The sequence below is a fragment of the Argiope bruennichi genome, chromosome 8 (assembly GCF_947563725.1).
Source record: "Argiope bruennichi chromosome 8, qqArgBrue1.1, whole genome shotgun sequence".
In the NCBI taxonomy this organism is placed as follows: Eukaryota; Metazoa; Arthropoda; class Arachnida; order Araneae; family Araneidae; genus Argiope; species Argiope bruennichi.
The window spans coordinates 74,012,642-74,038,309 of record NC_079158.1 but is presented as its reverse complement, the minus strand read 5'-3'; the positions used below and the strand labels follow the sequence as shown (position 1 = coordinate 74,038,309).

Sequence of the window (25,668 nt, the reverse complement as noted above, 5' to 3'; positions counted from 1 at the left end):
CGAGCCGCCTTTTCCACCCGAAGCACGTCCCGAGGACCTTTCAGAGCCTTAAAACGTCGAGCGTCGCAGCCTCAACCTAATTATTGGTGTCGTGGCTTGTCCGAATCGCCTTCCCTTCACTTTGCTCGCAAAACCCTATCCCGATTCTGACGTCACATACCCTTTGTGCTCCGGGAAAAAATATCCCACACCCCTGGGACAGACACTCGATGCAGGCGACAGGGAACGTATTTTAAGGGGGGATGTCCTGCAATATTCAGTCTGCAACAAGGACCTGATAACATATGCTTATTTTAGTGATGGTGCAATTAATGTTTCTGACTTTGCTTTGAATTCGGTTTTATTAACTATATATATATATATATATATATATATATATATATATATATATATATATATATATATATATATATATATATATATATATATATAATAGTAATTGAAATGGTTCCGCTCATCAAGTATGGAATACTAAATAAAATCTCAGTAATTTTGAAATATTGCAAATTGTGCTCTACCTATAAAATAAATGAAGAAGAGAAACAAACCGATAGATATCTCAAATACATACAAGCTTAATTTCTATTGAAAATTAATGAAGGAAAAAAAATCCTTTGTCGAAGTAATAGCCGTTAGAAAGTTAATTCTTCACAATTACTTTAAAGCAAAAACGATGCAAAGATTCAAGGTTTAAAAAGGCCAAACATGTTTGAAAACTTACCCCCATTTAATAATTTAATGGAGTGACGTGAATTAAGATCCATTTAAGGAAAGTGTAGATATTTATTTTGTAGTTGTCATACGATACTCGCCAAGAAAAGTCTCTAAAACATATTTAAAATATAGGAAATGTTTTCTGAATGTTTCCTATTTTGATGCATTAAACCTTTCATTAAAAATTTATTATGTGAGTTTTGAGTCTTGCTGGAAAGAATTTATAAATGCCTCCATTCATAATTTCTTAGAACATTGACTCTTTGTTCTTGTTTCAATTGTCTTCCGTTAAACTTAATAGTACAATCTTATACTGCATTTTCTGCAATCAATGTCAATTAGAATCAATAATTTCAACGTGTGTATTAAAACTTGTTCTAATTATATAGTTATGGAACCATTTAAAAATAGTGAGTTTAGAATGTTCATCTGGAATTATAGTTAGTACAGAATGAGTTTTACTCAAGTTTATTATCCCTTGGTTATTTAATATTAAATATTCTATCAACAGTGCTTTATGTAGCTATGTTATTATTTTTCTTTGAGGGGTCTTTAACATTTTTAACCTTCTTGCTGTTGCGTAAAATTGATTTAAACAATGAAGATTCAAAATTAATAATAAGCGGAACGATCTATAACCAATGAATGTAGTAATATGATAAATATATATTTTTAAGCGTCCTAGTTTTGAAATAATTTGCTTTTTAATAATAATGCTTCTGCGCATAGATTGTAGTGTTTAAAATTTAATATTATTCAAATAACGTATTCTATTCTAGAATGGATTTGATCATGTATAGTTCTGTTTTACTCCCTTAATGATATGCCACATAATTTTCTTCATATTGTCGCGTTCAGCTGTTACTGTTTATTGTACAAAAAAAAAAAAAAAAAAAAAAAAAAGCCGGAGTAAAGTATGTAATAATTCAAATATTTTTAATTGAAGAAGTTTTTATATTTTTTACTCCTTTATTGTGATAAGTCCTTTAGATTATTTCACCTTTCTCTGCCAAAAAAGATATCTGATACTTCTTTAATACACATACCAACAGTTCATCTTGATATACCACTACGTAGACCCATATATCAGTGATAACTTGCACATTTGTCGATGGCCCCCCGAAGACAGTTTTATCTTGTCCTTGATAAGTGGAAGATCAGGATGTCGCACGTAGGGTATCTGATATCCCTGCTTTCTCCTAAAAGCAGTGGCGTATCTTGATATATGTGTGTGCCGCAGATTATCATTTTCTTTCCTTCTGCTTTATGCTAAAACGACTTGTAGGAAGGATGGAGAGTTGATTATTAGATTTGAGAAGAATGTGTCCCACCTTTTATCTTTTATAATGCTTAAAAGCTGTCCTGTACGCCATTTTTACCTTGTAAATGAAAAGATAAATGCTGAAGCAAGCTGGGGCTTTAAATACCTATGAACTGTTTATGACAGCTTCCAAGAGGGATGGGTGATAATTAAAATTGTTATTACATCCAGCTCACACCTTTCATTGTATAATGTTAACATTTTTTTTTTTGTTGTTGTTATTGTCTTTTTTATATTGCTTGCTTTATTTAATAGCAAATAAAAATAAATGAAAACTGAAAGACATTAAAATAAAGATAAACTGAAAGGCATTTATGCAACTTCGTAAATGCTCACAGGATGCAAATTTGATCACAACTACTTATACAATACCAGTATACAATTTTAAATTCCTGTTGAATATCATTATAAGAAAATAATAAAGAAATAATTGTTCTTTGATGACATATTTTCGAAATGTATCAGAAATGTGATTTCTATTTGGAAATTAGTGAAAAACCCAAACACTTTAAGACTGATTTGACCTTGTGTTTTGCAATGTATTTTCTCTTATCATGCTTTATTATTTAAATATAGAAAAGCTTTGGAATTTCGTATTTTTTTTAAAATATGTATTTTCTTTTCTTCCGTATTTCTCTTCTACACATATTTTCAAAATTTTCAATTGCATTTCAGCGAAATTTTGTTTAATTTTATACCAAAAATTCGTGATAATAAACGAGCACATAAACATTCAAGTGATTTTATTATGATTTTTAATTTCTAAATTTTTTAAATAGTTATATATTTCGAAATTTCAGTTTCATTTGCTATTAAAACTATTCAGTTTTATTTAATTATATGCTTTTGACATATTTATAACAATTTCATTTTCCTTCAGGTGATGCTAGTATTGGCTCTGGAGATGGGACAGGCGAAGATGACGATGACGATAGGAGTAAAAAACGACAAAAGAAGCGAGGAATTTTCCCCAAAGTGGCCACAAACATCATGAGGGCGTGGCTCTTTCAGCATCTGACAGTAAGTACCATTTATGTTTTATCCTAAATAATTTAGCTATTCGTTATTAAATATTGCTAATTACTTGATCACTGTTTCATCTAACGTCTATACTACTTTCTTATAAAAAATGCTACTTTTTTAATGTTTACGTTAATTAAAGGGTTTTTAAATCGAATTTATAAGCACAGTTTTTTAGACGATGGATATGCTGATGAGACCTGGCTACCTCATATGCAGAACACAGTCCATACCTATAACATGGGCTGCACCAGTATTTTACTCAAATACAGCCAGTTATTGAAGATTGTCTAGTGATTCGCTATTTGTTAATAATAGGAATTATTTATGTATTTTAAGCTGAGGAAAGTAAAGATGAATTATTTCTTTGAATTTAGTTCTTTCAAGTCTTTCTTAATGGTTCACCTAGCCAACCTCCTTTCTCTGTAAAGTACATGGAATTTATTCGTTGTCATTTGTGAGACAAATTGAATCATTTATTTCCAGTGTAATGATTGAAGCAGTTATAGCTTAGTTTAGATGACTTGGTGGATATCACATAGCAATTCGGAAGAATTAGGTAATCTATTTATTGAAGTTAAGAGTTAATGAAGTTGCCATATTTAGTTGCGGTTCGACCATCAATAAACCCAATTGACGATTTATCAATAATAGAAAGTAGTAAGGGAAAATATACATCGAGTTCAAAGCTGTTCTTTACTTTAGATTCTTCGCGATTTGCACTTCGTTTCATACCTTTCCTTTTCTCGGCAAATACACACATCTGTCGGAGATTGATCGTGGGCCACTACAAAATAAGAGCCACGCTATATTCATATTACATCACCACCTAAATATACAATTATGCACAAAACATTATCTTGGTCCGTACCGTATTCTTACTGAACGTTATCTTGGCTCTTTGTATTCAGAGCCATCACGAATTTAAAAAGCCCAAATTAATTAAAAACCTAGAATTCAACGCAGAAAGTAACAATAACACTTGCCGAAATCACTGCTGGAACACGAACGCATCTGACACTGCCCTTACAACTCATAACAGACTTGAATCTCGTCCCCTCACCCCCCTCCTTTTGCATCCATCCCACATTCTAAATCCGCATCAAAAGCAGCTGCCGACCAACTTCGGAGTCAACTTGGAAACCTTAATGAAGTAAGCCCCTCGTTTATGAGGACGGAGGGGAGGACCTTTCAAAACGTTCTATTTCGGGTGTTTCCTCTAATGTGACACAGCATGAGAGAAGGAGGAGCGGGCCTATATCGTTTTGTCGGCACATATTCTCCCACTGCCGAATCCCCCTTACGCCTTCTTCCCCCTCTAAAAGCTGACCTGTGTCTGGTGGGAGGCTTTTCTGTGGAAGCGTCAGCTGGTGAAAACAGCTTACCTTCATTGACTTCGAATCCGCCTGGTCCTCTGTATAAAGCTATCTGTGTTTTTATATAGATATACCCGACACCCGTTGTCTTTTATGTATACGTTTATATATAGAGCGCTGTTTTCCGAGTCTTTTTGAAAAGGGGACACTTGAGTGTTCGGTGCGGCCCCCATAAACAGCTGACATCATTAGGAGACAGTTTTTATTGTGCGTAGTGCGAGTGTGTGAATAATAATAAATTTATGCTTTCATGCTGTGGAAAAATAAATGATTACACACATTCAGTGTAATTGAGTTTGTATTTAAAATGATGGTTAAAAATAGGCCAGGCTTTGGTATTAAACTGTGTGCATTGTTGCGTAATTTCTACTAATAATGTAAAATAAATCAGGTTATTATTAATAATAAAAAAATGGTCATCTTTACTAATAATAAAAATAAATGTATGTATAATGAAGCTCTACTGGCCAGATTGTTTGACCCAGAGCTCCCAATTCGGCCGAGATAACTTTGCAGGGTCAAAATTTTCATTTCAAAGAGTTTTTTTTTTTTTTTTGAAAATTTAATTAGAATTTTAATTAATTAAAAAAAAGCTATGTTTTGATCTTTTTTCTCGTTAACTTCTGAAGATATTCCCTCACAAAAATGACTTTTATGCCATTTTTTAAAGTCCAAAAAATTATTTTTTCAGTGACGTCTCTTTATTTGCTGTAAACTTCTTTTGACTAAATTTAATTAACTTTTTAACATATTTTCAAATATATTTCACGATTATATTTTCCTTGCAGTGAATTAAACCGAAACTGTTTTCATTTTATCATCCTATATTTAGTTGCTTATTACTTCCATTTTTGTAAGATATAGAGCGTATTCTGTTGAATATCTATCTATATAGTTTATAGGGCGAATAAAAAAGTAAAGTTATTTTATTGTTAAATTTAGAATATGATAAACCGGACATATTATTGCCATGATATCATGAAACTGATCTCCGTTAGATTTAAAATTCATTTACATAATGAACTGAGCATATTGTAAAATTATTAAAATAACAAGGTTTTAATGTCTGACAATTATGTCTGATGGAATCATGGACATGAAATTTTATCAAAACGATTCGATTAAAATGACAAATAACCATAATCTCCGGCGAACCAGTTTTGGTTCTTAAAGGAGATTTGTATACAATAATAATAATATTAATATGAAGCAAATCGTATTAATATTCATAATTAATCTAATTAACTTATTAATAATTTTGAATATTAACTTAAACTAAATGTAACTTTTTAAAAATATATTTTTAAAGTTATTTTGTATATACTATATATATATAAAATATTTTTAAAATATACTTTATAATAGAGATTGATATGATGTAATTAGTGCGATTTCTATTTCATGTTGACATAAGTATAAAACAACTTCATGCTAATTTGAACGACTTAAATTAAGCATTAAATAAAAGGAAAAAAAATGAAATTTTTTATCTAAATTCATCAGTTATTCTAAAATTTATGACGATTAAAAGGATTTATTATTTAAAAAAATTATAATATTCCTTGTTGTAGGATACATTTTTGAATGAATCGAACCATAAGAAGCTATAGTTTTCATTTAATTAAAAATCAATTTAGTTTATTTTAAAATGGTGAGGCTTTCATGCAAATTTCCAAAATAAACATTTTAAATGTGTATTTTTAAAGTTTATTCGAACAAGCATTCCAAAATTAACTAAATTTTTATTACAAATTATAAATAAATCTTTTTTTTTATTATTATTATTATTATTATTATTATTTTTTTTTTACGATTTATGAGAGTTTGAAAAGGTGAATTCGATTTAGAGTTATCAACTGGTCAAAAATACGATGTGTGCCCAAAATTATTTTTAATGCACTTTCAAAATGGAACGTTAATCAAACTAATTTAAATCTAACTATCATTTTTTCTATATCACATTTTCTGTAATATTCTTGTTAATTCCCTATAACTTCAAATTACATCAGGCCATAATTTAAGAAGTAGTTTGAATAATGGTGCTTCAAATAAATTCAATGATTGATTATGATTCAAATTTCGCTAAAGCATCCAAAAATCGAAATACTTTTTATTCGAATTCAATCACAGCGTAATAGCAGAAATAACATATTTGGAATGCTAATCTGGAATGAAAAAATTGTTATTGGTAATAATTTTTATTTTCATTACTAAACTTCGTTCATATGATCGTTAGAATGCACTCAGACATTTTTATGTTTTGTGATTTTTCTTATCCTGCTAAGTTTATATGAAATTGGCCATTTGAAACCAGATATTAATTTCGAATTTCAAGTAAAAATAAAGAAAAAAATGATTTGAGAATTTGAAACCTTGAAGATAACATGAAATATGTATAAAGGGAGACGTATTTTTAAAAATAATCCTCGTCTTTAAATATTTTTTTTTAAATTGTGCTTTAAAAACATCCATTCGAAAATGAGAATATTTTAATTTCCTGTCTTTCACGGGCCCACTATTAATTTCTATACTCTCCCCTTTTTTTTCCCCAATATTATTATTTTACCTCTTCACACTCACAGTTCTTTCCTCTTTCAAACAACTGGGGAAGCAAAGGGGGTTGTTGAACGATCATCGACTCTCTTAGCTCGATTTGGAGTGAGTGGAAATGTCAACTCCATATCAGAACTTCACCCCTACAAAGGAGTGGCGAGAGGTGAGGTGTATGTTTGAAGTGATCAAAACCCCTTGGGCCCTGCCACTCATACCCCAATGCTCTCCAGACGTCTTGTGCTGGTGAGTCTTTAGCCAAATGTCGGATGCGTTAGCAATTTTAATTCTGAATTTTATGAAGTTTCCTGTCTTCAAGAAATCGAGAATCTTTCTCAGTTGCTATGGAATATTTAGGGTCAATTCGAAAAAGAAAAAAGAAAAGTAGGAGGGGACAAAAGGGATATATATATATATATATATATATATATATTTCGTTCCGGTTAAGTCTTTGTTGTGTAAATTGTTGTTGATTTAATTAAGCGAAAACATCATTCCATTTCGAAGCTCTTATAGAACGAATTTGTAATTTCGAACGAAAGAGCAAATTTGCAATTTCGAACTGTGATCAATGAATAAAGCCGACATCTAAGCCCTCTTTCTCCACTACTCTTTCTAAAATTCCATACCAGTGGAAGGATATTTCATTTTAACTTTCACCAGACGCGACCATTCTTATAGTACCACAGGGCTGTAAAGGTTGAGCCAAAATAATATCAATAAAAATTAATTAAATCTTTTTAATGTTCAGAAACTACCCTTAGAAAAAAAGGGGTTTATAAATCAAGATTGTAAAATTTTCAATTCGTTTACTGTTTATTACATCTTCATTATTACATCAATATATCTTTTGTTGATTTTGGAAGATTTTTGTATCGGTGTAAAGCGCCTAATTTGGTTAGCTACATTTGCTTTCATATTGTTACTTACGATATGTGACTCTTTACTGAATGTGCTATTGCTATATAACACTTTGATATAACAATACTTGCACAAAGCCTGTTGTTTTGCATATTAGGACTTGACATTATTATTTTTATCCAAAATGGTATTACATTTTATATGGTGGTATCCTCTTGATTCTGCTATAAAACAATTCAAAAATGCTACATCAAATTATTTAGTTCCGAGCATTCAAATACTTTGCATTCCTAGATGGCTGCTGAAGTGTCTGCATGTAAAACATAAGAATGTAAAAACTTTTTATTAGTTATTTCATGCAATAAAACTTTAAAAGCATCAGTTCATTTATTTTATAAATATAATTCTTAGGTCAAAACATTCATCTTTCCTCTTTAAAAAAAAATGTGTCCTTTCTTTTTTTTTTTTATTGTTTTATCTGAATTGTCAATTAGAAGGAAAATATTGGACAAAATATTTCAAAAATAGGAAAAAGAATTAAAATTTAAAATTAAATGTATTTATCAAAACTTTCTGCATGAAAATTTCTGATCGACACGTACAGAACTTTCTACATTATCTATTAAAATATCTTAACTGTTTTCCTGCAAGAAAATTACTTTTAAAAACCAATTCAATCCTTTTCGTTGCCGAAATCTCGAAATGCGAAATGTGAGCTTCGTAAACCGTATATTTCTGCTTCAACTGATTCCTCTCTTATAACCTTACAGAAATTGCAACCCAGACCTCGCTCTCTTGGGTGAAAATAAACACTTGCATATTGGAATGGTACGTTCGACTGGAGATTGATTACTTTGAGCTGTTATTTGCTTATGCCTGGAGGGTGAGAAAATTGCACCCCGTTCCCTGTGCGCAGAAACTTTAATATAGTCAGACTTGTTATCCCCTGTGTAGCATTTCATCTGAAAATTGCCTCTCGTTTCCAATTGGAAATCCGATGAAAGTTTTCGTTCAAATAACTCTCATTTCCTTTTAGAAAAGTCGAGCACAGTGTTTTTTTTTTTTTTTTTTTTTTATATATATATATATTTGAATCGTTCTAATTTTTAATATCTTTTCCCATTTCATAAAATTCCGAAATACATTACATGATAGTTATTTTTCAAAAAATAGATATTCATTTTTATTCTGGCAAATATTTATCTGCACCAACTTGTAAAACAAATTAAACCAAATTATTAAATTTTTCTTTTTAATTCCTTTGATTGAAGTAATTTTCTTAGCAAATCTACCTTTTCAACCCAAATTAACTTGAGTTAAAATGCAAATTTCTTTTTCTGTGAAGCAAATGGAATTCAACTTAATATCATTTGTTAATCGAATACATATTACATTCACTGGTTCACCATATTTTGAAACAGCTAACTGATCGTATAACAATGAATAATACAGAAAATATATCACGTTGGTACATACGTAATACTTAGGAATATTTTAACTCATTATTTTCACAATGATGACTGAAGTGGCATTTTAAAAATTTAAAAAAGACATTTAACGGTTTTCGACTCAAATTATTATTTGTCAGTAAATAAATTAATAAGAAGTGGAAAAAAAAAAAAAAAAACAATACAGAAAGGTTTTATTTTTATGCTAAATATTTACATCATATTTAATTGTTTTAATTAATTAATTAAAATTACTCATTCATTGTGCATTTATATCTAGTTTATACGTCATCTGTGTCCTATCAAATTCTCTCCCGTTCAAATTAAAAGGAAATATTTATAGAAGAATATATTACTCCAATGATACCATACGGCATCACAGGCACGATAAAGATTAAAATTATGTATCTGCAAAGAAAAAATTTTTAATTCACGTGACGTAATTTTAATTGTTATTTCAAGTAGCAATAAAAGATAAAAGGAAAAAAAAATCAGATTTTTCAGTGCAACAAAATTAACTCATGGTATAAAAGTTAATTTCTATTAACATATTTTAAACCAACAGGAATCATCTATCCAAGCTTTTCTTGTATGCATAGTCTCAAGTATTAGCCAAAGGTATTAGCCTTTCTTTCTCTCTCTTAAAATAGCGATCGTGGGCCAGGACGTAAACGCCTCAGATGCTCAGATTTTTATTTTTAAGGTTGATTGACCGTATACGAGAGTTTTGGGCTTCATGATGTAGTAAAAAAATTTTTAAAAAATAGAGGCGAATGTTTTCAGATAATACGAACAAATCGTTTTTATGAGCATACTCTTACTTAGAATACAATACTCGATTGAATTATATTCCTTTTAAAGGAACATTTTAAAAATTCTTTTTTCTTTTCAGTTTATTGTCAGAAAGTCTTAATCGGAAATTCTCTTTAAACTTATTTTAAGGTTTTTCAACCATCTGTTCAAAAGCTTCTTACATTTTAAAACCATAAATATTGTTGTCACATAATCGTCTTAGATGTTATGAAAATGATCTTTCAGTGTTAATTCCCCGTAAGTAAAAGTCAAAGATGCCGCTGTTCTAAATATCGCTATTATGTAAAACTATGATGATATTATTTCGGAAGGCAAAAGCTGATATTAATTGCTTGCTTTTATATCAATGGGGATATTTTTAGCTTGTTATTTCTCTATTACCTTTTTAAGACTTAAAATTTTCATTTAGTCATTATTTTTTTTTTAAATATTTCGTAGAGAAAAAAGACACCTGCTTTCTGTAGAAGTCTTATTTGAAAATAAATTACTTTTTTGGGTATTTTTATTTTATTTAATGCGAAAAATAATACTGTAATATAAGCTATAAATGTAAAACTAAATGTAGCTTCATTATTGAAATGCACGTTTTCTGTATCCATTATTATGAAAATGCTACTTTATTTTCTTTTAGTCTTCCTGACACAATATACCGGATGTATTCAAATGAAAACATGTTTTTTAGACATTTCTTAACATGTATTAAAAGCAGGTCTTTTAAAGAACAATTCAAATAAAAAATTATTTCTGTTATTATTTTGAATTTATTTCATTAAAGACAAAATTTAAACAATGCTAAATGCTATATCCAATTTTATTTCTTCAAAATATGTAGTAATTTTCTCTTGCGAATATTTTAAATTTAAACCTCGCAGCGGAATTTTGCATTGATTCCGTTCTGTTAAACTTGTTTATCATACGGATTTGATTCTTACAAATAAATTCTTCATTTATATTAACAGTTTTTTTCATTTTTGTGTTCACCAGCTGCATCTGGCAACTAGATATATAGGAGAAAATGGTTGTGTTTAAATTCAATTAAATCTTTTACTCCAAAGTAGGGAAATTCTGGTTTCCTTGAACAAAATACTTTTATGCTTGAAATCATAACAGATATTAAAGCCGTATTATATTAATCGCTTTATACCTATTCTATTTAGTGTGTATATGAGCAATCCTAATGAAGTAATATTGCCATCATTGTGCTTTCAGTATCTGAGTAATCTATTTCATATTGCATGTTGTCTTTTTTGGTAATGTAATTTCACTTGCTGATTCCTGATTCTGATTCATGTAAACTGATATGATAAAAAAATGAGTAAGATCTTTCTTCCATTCCATTCTAATTTGACACTGAATCAATTAATAAATATATGTCGAAATGATGAAAACGATTTTAATTTCATTACAGAAATGGAGTCTACTCTTAAAACAAGGGAAAGAAATCACCAAAAATTAGAAAAATTCATTCAACTAAATTAATGCTATTAATTTTTTTTGTTTTATTTACAAATTCTACAGAAATTAGTTCTATGCAATGATATTTTCAAGTGATATCGTAGGTAGAAGTTAAAATGTTTCTTACTTCCTAATTAATCAAAAAAAAAAAAACCATTTTAAAAAATTGCTTCCCACTGCACATTTTCACACTATCAAATAAAGTTGGGACTTTACAACAAATAGTCCTTTCTGTGAAACACCAACACACGTACGCTATCTTTTATTATTAATATAGATATTATATATATGTGAAAATATAATTTAAAATGATTTCCGAGCAACAAATTATCTCTTGCATAATATTTGTTTTCTACTTTCGTGTGAACCTAACTATTAACAAACATAATATCGATTTTCCAAAATTTTTCTCTATTAATGAAAATGATTTATTTGTTTTGCTACTTGCACATAAGAGAGATGCTATCTATAAATCAATAAAATATTTTCCTCTTTGAAGAGCGATGCACTCTATCGGGGAGACTCATATAATTTCATTATGTGTCTCCTAACTTGACACCTGTCTGGAAAACCTTATTAAATGGGATTACTCTGTGGATATTAGCTCCTTTCCTGTCAAATGGTTGAAAGTCTTTTATGCCTTTGGAATGAAATGTTTTTTATTTCATTATTAAGTCAGAAATTTTTTATTTTCTAAATTTTTTTCATATTAAATAGTATTTGTAATCTTATCTATCGATTTTAAGCACATTTTAAAAATCTAAAACTTTAATTTTTTTATGTAATTGTTGACTAAAAATTTATCACTTGTGTGTCGTCTTTAAGCAACTTTAAGAAGTCCTGAAAAATTGATTTGCTCCAAGAAAAGATTATTTAAATTGTTTGGGGATTTTTATTTATTTATTATTTTTGTCATTTAATGCGTATTTTTTCAACGTTAAGTTGACAATTAATTCAGTGTGAACCTATTTGAATATATTAAATATGCTATTGTTCTTTATATCATTTCTTTCTAATATTTTGTGATCATTATATTTAAGTTTGAAAAAAAAGACATTTAATGTATTCATTTCAGATTGTGAAGTAGCTTCATTTAATTTTAAATATTGTCAATTTCTTATTTTTCGCACATGAATTAAAATAAAGCACATTCATCTTCTTCTGACAATACATATGCAGTAGTATTTAGTAACGTATTGACTATATGCTTGTCGAACTAACACATGTTGATCCTTTAAATGTTTATAATTCATCTGAAAAAATTTATATTAAAAATGTTATAATCCATGACTAATCCATGACTCTCACTCCTTATGCTGTATTTGGCTTTTTCTTACCGATTTTAGAAAGCTTCTTTCATATACTTGATAAAGTTTTCCATGGGTTTTCTGTACTGGATAAAGTTTTCCATTGTTCCTCCTTCTTATTAATTGCATTTTAACATAATGGAAATTGGATTAAAAACTAGTTCATTCATTTACGAAAGAAAGAAAAAAAAACTATTTCTTAAAATATATTTTTAAAACGCCTATAGGAATTTAAAAAAAAAATCCATTATTCATTTATTTGAAAACAGCACATTTATATTACTACTGTGAACAAAAATTTTTTACGGAATACTTCATTTAAAAAGAATTAATAGTAAACATCATTTGCAAATCTTTATCAAACTCTTTCACCATTTCTATAAATGTCTGCCAACATTCAAAAATTAATTTCGTTTTATCGTCTGAAAATAAATTTGTTGTTAATGTGATATGAATTGTAACTTTATTGATTTTCCAAAATGGCAAATGTAATTGAATAAAGAATATATTCTAAAATTTATTTGCCCAAAGCAATTCTTGCTACAAAAATACTTGAAATATCCCGAAAAGCCTTTAAAGAAAATTGTTTGTTAAAAACTAGAGTCTTTGCGAGGAATAAAATATGTAAAGAAAGAAGAGAATACATCATAAGTGAATCATGCTTTGGAGATCATCAACTTCGCCTATATCAACATGTTGATCAGATCAGAGAATTGGCCCATAGTGACCGTCGTTTAACAGATAAAGGTAAAAATAATGAAAAGTTCAAGGGAAATTTCAGAAATCACAAAGATTGTGAAGTAATAAATAATGGGATATTTATACCAATATAATATGTCTATTCACAATGTCATTATTATTCGTGAATTTTTGATAAAAAAAAATCAACATTTATATATCCACAAACTTTGCATTCATCTGATGTGGGATCATATGACTTTTTCTTATTTCCACGTCTTAAATTTCCTCTTCGAGTCCCCATTTTGCGTCCATTTATTTGATAGAAGGAAATTCGTCACAAATTCTGAAAGGATTTCACTAAAACGACCTAAAGGTATGTTTGAATTATTGGGAAAAAAACTGTTGGTAGAAGTGCATTGCAGTTGTTGGAGATTACTTCGAAGGAGATGTATTAAATTTTGACAATAAATTGATACCTTTTGTTTTTTGCTACCATTCTGGACACTTTTAGATTACAATGGTTATGTCTTAGATAGACAATAGTTTAATTTTTTGAAAAGTAGAAAAATTTCTCAAAATATTTATATAGGACTAATTGTGACTTACAAGCATACGTATTTTACCACATTCATACCATCTGATTTCTCTAATTATATTATTTTCAATATCTCTTTAACTGGTGCAGAAAGAATATTTACTTACTTCCAAACGTAATTCAACCTTTGCTGTCACGGCAGCTTTTAATAACTCCATCCCAGCGTGAGTCTGGAGACTTCTATTCTAATAGAAACTACAGCTGTTATATGAAACTTCAGAATTCCCCAAGCTTCTGTAAGCAAATGAATATTATTGTCATTAACGAAATGAAACACGTTGGCGGACACAGTCGGGGTTTCCAAATCTCGGTTACACTTTTTTCATTATTATTCCTATTCCTATTTCTCTTTTCTTGCTGTCTTCGCAAACAGATTTTGGGCTCCACCATCGCGTCTCGGGTGTGATCAAATTTAATTAAAGTTTGAACAACGCTCATATTCGAAGTACCGGTTTTGTAAAAACTAACCCCGCTCTTCCATTTGATTACGTTTGCTCGCCCCCCCCCATCTCCCACTGATGGAAGTGTCCCCTCGGAGTTCGTCCCCTTCTTTTCCTACCCCTTCTCTGCTTGCTCCCTTTTCCTTCCTTGTATGTGCTCTTAACCCTTTTTCGCTGCTCAATTTTGCACCGATGTAATTAATCACCCGAAAGTCTAATAAACTTCGGAAAGGGCTGCCAAAAGCCCTCCAAAATCGTCGCCAAAGTTTCGATCCTATCCTTGTTAGTAAGCGGATCGAATTTTGTCACCTATATACGCTATTAATTTTTTAAATTGTAAATTAATTGATATTTTCATTTTTTTTTTTAATAACATAGCCTTTTATTCGAGGTAGACCGATTTCCTGAAATATCCTCGTAAACGAAAGTGTTTCCCTTTTCGGTTTGAATGATACAAATTTTTTGGAGAATGGAAAGCACAAATCTCTCGTCTTGACGAAAGACAAATGCTGATTGAAATTGTTGCTTTGATTGCTATACAAATGTACAACAAGTCTTATTCGATACTTGCAATCCAAATGAGGGGAAGTAAATTATGGTTTGAGGGGTAGTCTGGTTTCATTTCTGCTAAACTGCATTCATACACGGCACTCAATTAACGTCTTCTCTGTGGTGGATTAAGAAAATTTACTGCCCTATACAATGCACATTATGAAGCCTTTCTTTTAAATAAAATGGTCAGTCTAGTTACACATAACACATCTTTAACACAGTTAGAATTTTTTAATTTAATTTTTGTGTTTTATTAACTTTGTGAATATGTTTTTTGTTTTTTCAATTCCTACTATTAGTACACACTCTCCCTATATATATTTATATATCTTCTTCAAATTTTCTATCGTCAATAATGTACTTTTTATTCATCCACTCAAGTTCAAATACATTTTTTTAAACTTGTAGTGGAGGGCACTTGATGTTAATACGGTTTTTCAAATATTAATTCATTAATTATTAAATTTAATTAATTTTTAATACTTTAAATAGAGTTTTAACAGTTTGTAATGAAAATTGAAATCAACAGGCAGTAGCTCAATCGGTAAAATGCAAGAATTTCAGTATTTTTCTAGTGAAGGTGAAGAATGCGAGTTCAATTCTTGCGAAAGTAAGAATTGACTTTAATTTTTTTTTATATTGCTTGTTTAATTTATTTTTATAATTCTAGAATGATTGGTACATCTACGTTTAAAATATTACACATCTGTCCGGCACATCCATGTTTAAAGTAATATTGGAGCAAATAAGCAATTTCAGCAGATGTCAGGTTTATTAAGCGAACGTAAAAGAACCAGGCATAATTGCACTTGACTGAATGCTAATAGTATTCTAGCATTTTTTTTCGTTCATAGAATTTATATTTTCTTTTTTCACAACCTTATTCATTTGGAACTAAAAAAATGAAGTTTTCAATTGATCGGCTTGCGGTGACCCTCTCAGCCTAGTGGCCCCATGTACTCTCTAGTTGTAAATCCGCCATTGTATCTGTCTGTGACACATAGTGGAAACAGAGAGTCTCCACTCTATAGCTCAGCGATTATATCTCAGCTCTATGGTCTATGGCCATTTTCTTAAGGAGTGCCTCTGTTCCCTTCATAAGCTGGAGAAAGATATCATCATCCCTAGTAGAAATATATGTGCATTGCTTGCCTGTCAATGTAAATGAAATAGGAACAAAGCAAATGAAAGTAATGAATTCATATGCAAAGGAAATAATTTATTTCTTTGCATGTGAAATTTTTAATTTTCCTAATATTATAAAGCAAGAAGATTTATTCATATATTAGTTTAATACTCAGGTATGAACCTTTTTTTTTTTCGTTCATCAGCGCATTTTTCCGTAATTGCTGAAGTTGGTAAATAAAATTTTAAAGCATGAATACCCAATGACTTAACTAAAATGTATAATTATTTATCGAAATTATTTGGTATTCATATTACATACACTTTGGCTCAAAAAGATTTTCAAAAAAATTATTGATATTGTTAAGCTTACTTGCAGTACTTAAACTAATAGCTTTTTATGTGAAGTTGTTTGCAAGAGAATTAGTAAAACTGAAAAGTGAATGAAGCTGAACTTGCATCAACAGTGATTGAAGGAATCATTCAACTTAGCATTCTCTGAAAACTTTCCTAATTTGAGACTATTTTTACTTTGTTTCATATCAAAAAATCTTTCGACGTCCTTAAGAATTTTTAAATATATTAAAATATAAAATGCATAAATAAAGCAATCTTTAAATAAAAATGAAATTGAATTAATTTTGATATGAGTATTTATTGAATATATCGAAATGCCTGTATTAAAAGGAATTTATTAGATTCGTTTTTTAATTGACAAAATCCTATTTAAACTCGCTATTATTTGAAGTTTTGAGAAAAGAAGCTTTCATACTTTCCATGATTCTATAAGCGATTCCAGTTCCTAGTTTTACAAAGATAAAGAACGAGTCATAGATAGATTAAGTATCATACATAGATTCGCGTTTTTCAATCGATTTATTTCAAAATTCTTTTTAAAGATTCCATCAATTATTATCGGTTTCATTATAAAACGCATTTATTCTCTATTTTGGATGATCCAATTCATTATTTGAAAATTATTTTATCTTCGAATTCTAATCAGTACCACAAAAAAAAAAAAAAAAAAAAAAAAAAATAGAAATCAGCAATTGATGTACAAACACAAAATTTAACTATCTCATCCTAATCCTCATTTACAATAAATTGTACGATATCGATGATGTTGTCACTTTACCAAGCAATGACTAATGATGTATCCGTTTCCAATGTCCATCGATTTGGCGATAAATCGCCAACCTGGAAATTATTCCATCGAAAACGAGAGTAACGTCATTATTTTCAAGAGAGGATCCATGGTGCGCGGGAAAAAGTGGTAAAGGGGTGGCTCGAGATTAAAGGGGAGCACAAGGGGTGGTGGAAGGTTAACCCTTTCTCTCCTCACCACCACAGCTCGAGGGGTGAGCGCAGGGCGTGTTAATACAGTTTGCATTAATCCCGTTGCAATTAGGTGACCTGTTTGTGCCACGCCGCTTGTTTTGATTCTCTACTTGGGAAAGTGTCCGTTATTGGGCTAATATCCGCTGAGGGTTAATTTGGGAGTCATTTGTAGAGCACTACAAATGTGTTTTCGGGAGGGACTCCCGAATAAAATCCAATCAAAGCTTTCGCAAGTGTTAGTGTTCGCATTTAAATGAGCGAAGATGCGTTTTTATCTGTATCTTAAAGATAATCTAAATAAAAAGAGAAGTGTTAAAGTGCTATTAATAAGCGATGCAAAAGATATGAATTTATTTGGCATATAAAAGAAGTAAGAAATAAAGCTGGTAAAGTGTTGCGATATATTTGAGTGTATTTAGTCGGTATATAGTAATAAAATGTTAAACAATCATAGATATCCAAATAATTAAAGCGTTTAATCCATATCTCTCTAAATTTTCTTTATATAGTCATTAACACTTCATATTGAGAGCAAGCAGCCGCATTACTGCTGTATGGTATTTGTTTACTGTTCACAAGGCTATAGAAAGGACTTCATAGCCTTATGAACAGTAAACAAATACCATACATGAAATTTAACCCTGTTATTCTGAGAAATAAATGTAATTTTATTTCTCAGAATATTTAAAAATTGCTCTCTAAATCTAAATTTTACTCAAAATTATAAATTTTTTTAATGAATGAAATCAATTTTCTGTATTATTTAAATATGCATAATAATGTACCGCTTTATATTTTCCATTACTTTCACTTGCCGTAATTTTAAAACTATTAAGATGTTTATCCTGTTTGGTAGTTTCATTTTTCATATGCATAGGTTTCCTGATACTTAGGTTTTAATTTACGTTAAAAATCAGTTCTCTCATAAAAAGCTAACTTAACCTTTTTTTTTTTTTTCTTCTTTTTTTTTGCCATTTCAATTGACTTAACTTAAAAGGAGCAATGGAAAACTTGTCTATTTTTTTAAAAAAATATTATTTTACTTCATATAATGGAATGGTCTTCAACAATACATTTGAAAATGGTCTATGTAATCTTTTACACAAATTTTAGTGTTAATTATCTAAGCAACTATCCTGAAAAATGCCGAATGTTTTTCTCTTTTTTCTATTTTGAAATTAATTAATTTATTCAATTAACTTTATTTGTAATTTTTGCTGCAGTTTTGGTTATTAAATATTTATGATTGACCATTACTTATCCTTCCTTCGTGTTTAAATGATTTAGGTCATGTTAATCTTAAAAATTAAAGACTTTCAAGAAAATATACATCAAAAATTTCTTGTTAATGAGTGTGATTAGCCTCTAGTCTAAAAATAATGACTGAGCACTTAAAAAGCAAATTTCTGTGGATAAAAGTGCGATTAATTTTTGACGGATGTCTGAACTCTGGAAGCTGAACATTCCCAGAAGTTAATCCCGAAAAGTTGGATCCCTGAAGCTAAATGGACTGCGATGTTTCTTCTTTTTGGATTTTTCCTATCTCTCGTTTCTATCTTTTCTCTTCCATCCTATTCACCTCAACCCCCCGTTCACAGAAAGACTCGTCCGGTAATTTATAGCTCCCTCGAGATAGGACGCCGGAATAGAGATTGATAACCGCCATCGCAGTTTCCTAGTTTTTCTTTTGATTTTTTTTCTTTTTCCTGTTCTTCTTTTTTGTCTTTAGTGCGCTTAAATTTTCCCCCTTCTTCTTTGGTAGTGGTTGGTGTCTGTGTGTTCGGGCTCTTTTTCTTTTTTTTCCCTCTCCTTTTCCATACGGGCACTGTATTTGGCCTTTTATCGCTTCTGTTTTTCTGAAGCCTGTTCTCTCAAACAAGATTTTTAAATTATGGGTCCTGACCCCAAAAGGAATCACATATATGGGTGTCGGATCCTAGAAAATGTCTAAGGCGTGTATTTCTGGCAATAACTCGTCAAAAATTAGAAAGCCAAAATGATTTTAAAAAATATGTTGTATTTTCTGCACGTCATAAACACTTTACAGACAACGGAGTAAACGAGAATTCTTTTTAACTGATATCAATAAGGTTTTTATTTTTGGTTTTACTTTCTAAGCTCTACTTATACCTGCTTCTGAGCATTTGGGAAACTGTATTATAAAGTAAGGAAAGGAAACTAGATAATTTTTGTTTGTTTTTGTTAAGATATTTTAAAGCTTGTTTTATTGATTTTAAACATGACAATTATAGTGATATTGTCAGCTTTTTCACAAACCTCTGTGAAGGAAGAAAATTTTTCACGATATATTTCCTAGTACGTACAGAGGCGACCTAAGACGGACAGGACCTATCCTATAGCTGCGAGTGGGGATTTATATATGCTTTTGGGGATTTAGAAACTAATTCTATATATAAAAGGAGAAACTGCCTGTATATAAAAATCTTAACTTTTTAAGGTTTGCTTTTTCGATTTTAAACTGGATTTTCAGATATATATTGATATCGTATTGGATTTTTCACAAATCTCTGGCGAGGAAGCAATCTTGTGATCTCGTGGTGGTTCTTCAAAATTTTTCGCGATCTCTTTCCTACCACAGAGACGGCCTAAGACGGATAGGACATATTGCTTCGTGTGGATACTTGCATCTGCTTTTGTGGATTTAAAAACTAATTTTATATATATATATATATATATATATATATATATATATATATATATATATATATATATATATAAATGAAAATGTCTGTATATAAAATCTTAATTCTGTTGAGTTGGTTTTATCGATTTTAAACTGGACTGACATATATCGATAGCGTCGAATTTTTCACAAACTTCTGATAAGGAAGCAAACTTTTCTTGTTGTGATCTCTTAAGGGCTCTACAGAAAATTTCACTATCTATATACCCAGTACAGAAACAGCCTTGAACTTTAGTTGATTTCTTTAAAAATTTTGGTTCAAAATTTGAAAAAGAAAGATTCAAAGTACATACCTCGAATTTTTTTTTCTTCAAAATAAATAAATAAATATGCTAAATTGTTTTATTAAACGAGAAAATCAAGGAGAAGCAAGCCGTTAGCTGTACCTCTAAGATACATAAAAACTAAAATATCAGCCAAAATTGATTCTAGTTCGCCCTCTCACATCTCAATTCCGGTCCTGCACAAGTAGGTATACCAGTATGAAAACAAGATTCAAAAAATTTATTCTGTAATTTGATTTATTTAAAAGCGTTGATAGCTATATATATCATATTTGTTTTTGCTCTTTGGAATTATTTATTTTGGTCTGGATGTTTTGCAAGAGCATCGCCAACTTCCCGCCAAAGTTCACTCTGGCAGTAACCCTCGGCAGAGTGCATTCCACGGAGGTACTTCTCACTAATCAAAGATGCTGCTTCTTTTTGTTTTCCTATTGTCCCTACTTTCCCCTCAGCCAGCGCTCTTGGGACCCCAAGATTCCGATCTCTGTGCAATCTCAAATTTATTCCCCCTACCCAGTCCCTTCGCTTTTTTTTTTTTTTTTCTGTTTCTGCACTTATTTATTTATTTTTTTCAACTGTGTGCCCCCACTCTGTGCTAACCGTTTTTCGTCTTTTAGCTTTTTGCTCTCTTTCCCTTTCCCTCTTACCCATTTAACAGCGTAGCCCATCCATTTTCGTTACGAGGACAGATATGTCGCGCAATGGTTACGTCTTGACGGTCGCCTGGAATTCCCGAATAAATAATAAATAATACAAGATTATATCTGTTTGTACGGTGGTATTCTTTTGTTTTGTGTTTCTGTACGTCTATGCTGAGAATTTGGGGTCTAAAAGTTAGAAATATCTAGTCTAAGTGATTTTATCTAACGTAGAATTAATTTTGGCATTTTATAATTGTGACATTTTTTACCTAAGTTGTGCCATTTTTTAAAAATTCTCGAGGATATCTGTCTGTGTGGTGGTATTCTTTTGTTTTGTGCTTCTACACGTCTGTGCTGAGAATTTGGGGTCTAAAAGTTAGAAATATTTGGTCTGATTTTAGTAATGTAGAATTAATTTTGATGTAGTAAATTCTACACATTTTAGATTTATGTATTTTAAAAAAGAAAATCCACTCTATTTTTCTCTCATCTGATTCTCTTTTTCTCTCATCTGCTTAATGGCAGATGGCTGATTTAAAATCGTTTAAAATAAAGTTTGGTTAGTATTTATTAATATTGGATCTTACTGAAACATATGTGGCTATATTAAAAATGCTGAGCAAAAATAAATAAAAAAAAAACTATTAGAATTAACAAACAATGATGATTTTTTAATAATTTAACAAAGCTTAATATTTATGAATAAAATCCTATAAATTAATTTTATAGCAGCAGAAGGCTATGAAAATTCTTTTCCAGTTATAACGTCATAAAATTAAATTGATAGACTTTCTGCAACTTTGGTTCCCTTTTAAAAGATCCTGTACTGAGGATTTTGTACAGATGTTTTTTCAAAACTCTATCTTGCTTATTTTTTAAGGACGTCTCATTTTCTGCTGACTTTGCGAGGATCTTAATGATGTAGAAAATCATTCAAAATTACCTTCCTGGATGAAATAATTTTATATTATAATATTTTTTTCTTTCAAGTTTCTTAAATCTGTGTGATGTTATTTCATATACTTGATTAATAATAATAATAATTGGTGAATAATTAAACCAAATGAATTAAATATTTTACTATTTGCAACAATCGTCTGTCTTAATATTTCTCTAAACGTAATTAAAAATATTAAACAATTTTATTTCAAAACTATAATACATTTGGAAATGGTTCTGAAACATGAGCTATTTTTATATCAAAGTCATTGGTAAAGTAACCATTATTGAAGCTCTAACTTTACTCTAAAAAATGATTTTAATTAAAGCAATACATCTCATTGCATCCAAGTTAAAAAAATTTCATTTGTTATCGACATTTTGAACATACATATCGACATACTTTTTTGTTTTTGCTATCTAAATAAGTTTTAATGAAAATCATTGATATTTTTCTGAATCTTTTTTATTGATGGAAACATTACAGTAATGAGAATTTAATTCATTATATACTTTGCATAAACTTATTTTGATTTTATTATACTCTCCTATTGATAATTTTGTGAAAACTAATTCTTGTGTAATATTTACAACTTTTTACTAATAATTCCTATTTATAGAGAATAATTATTCGTACAACTTCCCTTATTTCTAAATTTTTGAACTGCAACTATAAATATCACAAGGTTAAAAAGGCATAAATACAGGCTGGGAAACAAAATGCCTCCCAGTTTGCTCTTCCAAAATCTGTTATAATTGGTGTTAACCTTTATATGCCATTTGTTTAGCATGGTAATACAGAATTTCATTCATTAAGTGGTAAATATACCAGAAAATTTTCCCTACTCTTTTACTAAGCTGCCCATCGATGTAGTTTGAATATCTTGACTCCATTGAGCAAGTTAACCTTCCATTCCGGTGCATCCAACTTGGAATTCATGCCATCGAATTAATGTCGGAAATCTTTTCCTTTAAACCTATAAGAGATTAATCCTGCCGTTACTGTCTCTTTGCCGGAGTGTAAATATTGACCCTTAATTAGCTGAGTCAACCCATAAGGTCATAAACGCTACTACGAGATGTATTCACATCGTAGGCTTTGTTTGCGAATCGTGCACATGAGGAACTTGCTGCCCTTTCTCTAGTTCCCATACAGTCTGCGTTGTTTTATATTTTATTCTAGAAAAGCTTAAGAAAGAGAGAGAGAGAATACAAAAGATGTAGAAAAAGCTTTTGGTACGTGATTGATGTAGTTGCTTTTTTGTGTGTGTTTAGTAGTATGAATAAAACTATTAACCGGAGAGTTTTAAAGTTTTAATAATTTTTCACACCAGAAATAAATTTTCCTATCGAAGAGAAATGATGAGAAAACTCTTTTTCCGGATTATTAGTTATTTTTTAAAAAATATATTTTTAAAATTGAATATAAAATTGAATAAATTTTAAAATATCTATTTCATTACTTTATCAGGATAGTAAAAAAAATATCTTATTTTCTCCTCTCTTATTATTATGTAAATTCTCACAATGTAAATATATAAAATTATTTTTTTTCTTCTTAAATAGTATAAAATATTTTACTTTATAATAAAATAAGGGCATTAAAACATATAATTTATTTGGACATGAAACTTTGATAGTAAGGCTTTTTCTATATGACTTTGGGAATATCAAGTTTCAAGGTTGTTTTAAAATTTTATCCGTTATTATCACCAGACAAATTGTATGGTAAAAAAAGAATATTTTAACTAAAGAATTTATGAAATAGGAAACACTATGTACATTTAATGATACATTTTTAACTTTTATGAAAAAAGTACGTAATAAAAAAGTACATTAAATAATTATGTAACATATATTATTAACTGATTCTCTTTCTTAAAGAAATATTCATTAAACAATTAGAAAATATTGTAATTCAGTACACGAATGAAATATGTAGGTTTAATATGTGCGGCTTGAATAAATATAATCGACTATTAGCATTAGATTTCTCGTTAATTTCATTTGATTCATTTTCTCTATACTGAACTTTCGCCTTTTATTCAAATTTTTGATTCATATCATGGTAATGAATCGAATCAAATTCATTTTTGACTCCAAGAATAGTATCAGACGATAGTCGAGACTGACAGACCGCGAAATATATTTGTATGTCTTCCCAGCCTTCTGCAAACCTGTTCTTAAAATCCCATAAAAATAAAGCCACCCTGGCTACCATCATCTGCTACCCTCCCGACATCGTTAAAACATGAGAGAGCTGAAATAAAATTAAGAGGAGAAAATAAAAACACCACGTACTTTAGATTTTATGGTGGACTCCATGCTGTAGTTAGTCTTAAAAATGGCAGCCGTCTTGCCCCATTGGGAAGAGAGCAAACCTCTCGGAATTTTTTACGAGGTCCTAAAACACCGAGACACATTTTTGATGATCGTATCAAGAAAAAAAGATCGAGTGTGTTCGGATTTGCAGATGCTTTCGTACAGTAGTAATACTGGTGGTAATACTGAAACGAGGTGATTGTGTGGAACATTATGTGTGTGTTTTTCAGTCTATAAATCATGTGTATTGTTCCAGATTATTCACATCGATCTAAGAGTTTTATTCAAATGTAAAATAAATGAATTTGCTTGTGTCCGAATGGTTATCATCCAGAACATGCAAACAAATCTTTACGAGGCTCGCAATGATCTGCCAGGTCCAAATAGATATCCCGAAAGACAAAAAAAAAAAAAAAAAAAAAAAAAAAAAAAGTAAAGAATTTGGTACAGAGAAACAGCAACAGGTAGTTATATGAAAAGAACTTGTTATGTTATATAAGTCAGCCATCTAACTCTCCGACCCGCCACGAAGGCACACGGATTTAAACCATTAAAACTGAATGACCGGACCGCCGCAACAGCAACATTGGCGGGAACTGTGGTTGAGTCCTAAGGGCCGCCAGCGGCCACGGTACAACCCACCCCGAAGGAAGTACGTCCCGTCATCGATGGGAGGAGTCAGATCCCCCACTTATTAGTGTACCCTCCAGGGTGGCGAGATCCAACCACCATGTCGGAAGCATCTCATCCTCATTTCGAGGTGCCCCCCGGGGGGTTTGTTATATGATATAAAGATATGTTATATGAAAAGAACTTTCAAATTATGATATATTTTACTATTATTATATTAATTTCTATTCAATAGAAAAATATCATCGCAATTAACATTTACCTCTTTGGGAAGCGCAATGGATTAGACTTTAGACTGCCAACTATATTATACTTATATCCTTGGCTCTCTGCAGATTAATTCACATTATTCTCAAACAGATACAATAAGTAAACTGTTCCGCCATCAACACACCTCAAACTAACTCTTGGCTTTGAGTCTTGGAAAGAAACTTGCGATTTGAGACTTATTGGGCTGCGAGTACCAGACCATGAAATGAAGTTAAAAATATGAATTAAATTTCAAACTATTTACCAGAAATTTAGGATGCTTCTCAAAATTTAATATACAAA

The 25,668-nt window shown here is 30.1% G+C and overlaps 1 protein-coding gene across 2 annotated transcripts in view; it reads left to right on the top strand.

Moving 5' to 3' along the window:
• The window catches only part of LOC129980908 (homeobox protein Meis2-like), a 309,336-nt gene that overhangs the window by 170,520 nt on the left and 113,148 nt on the right, over positions 1-25,668 (top strand). For both annotated transcript variants that reach the window (XM_056091384.1, XM_056091385.1), the window contains exon 7: positions 2,916-3,055. In XM_056091384.1, coding sequence (XP_055947359.1) covers positions 2,916-3,055 — 140 coding nt within the window. The remainder of the gene's footprint in view (positions 1-2,915; positions 3,056-25,668) is intronic.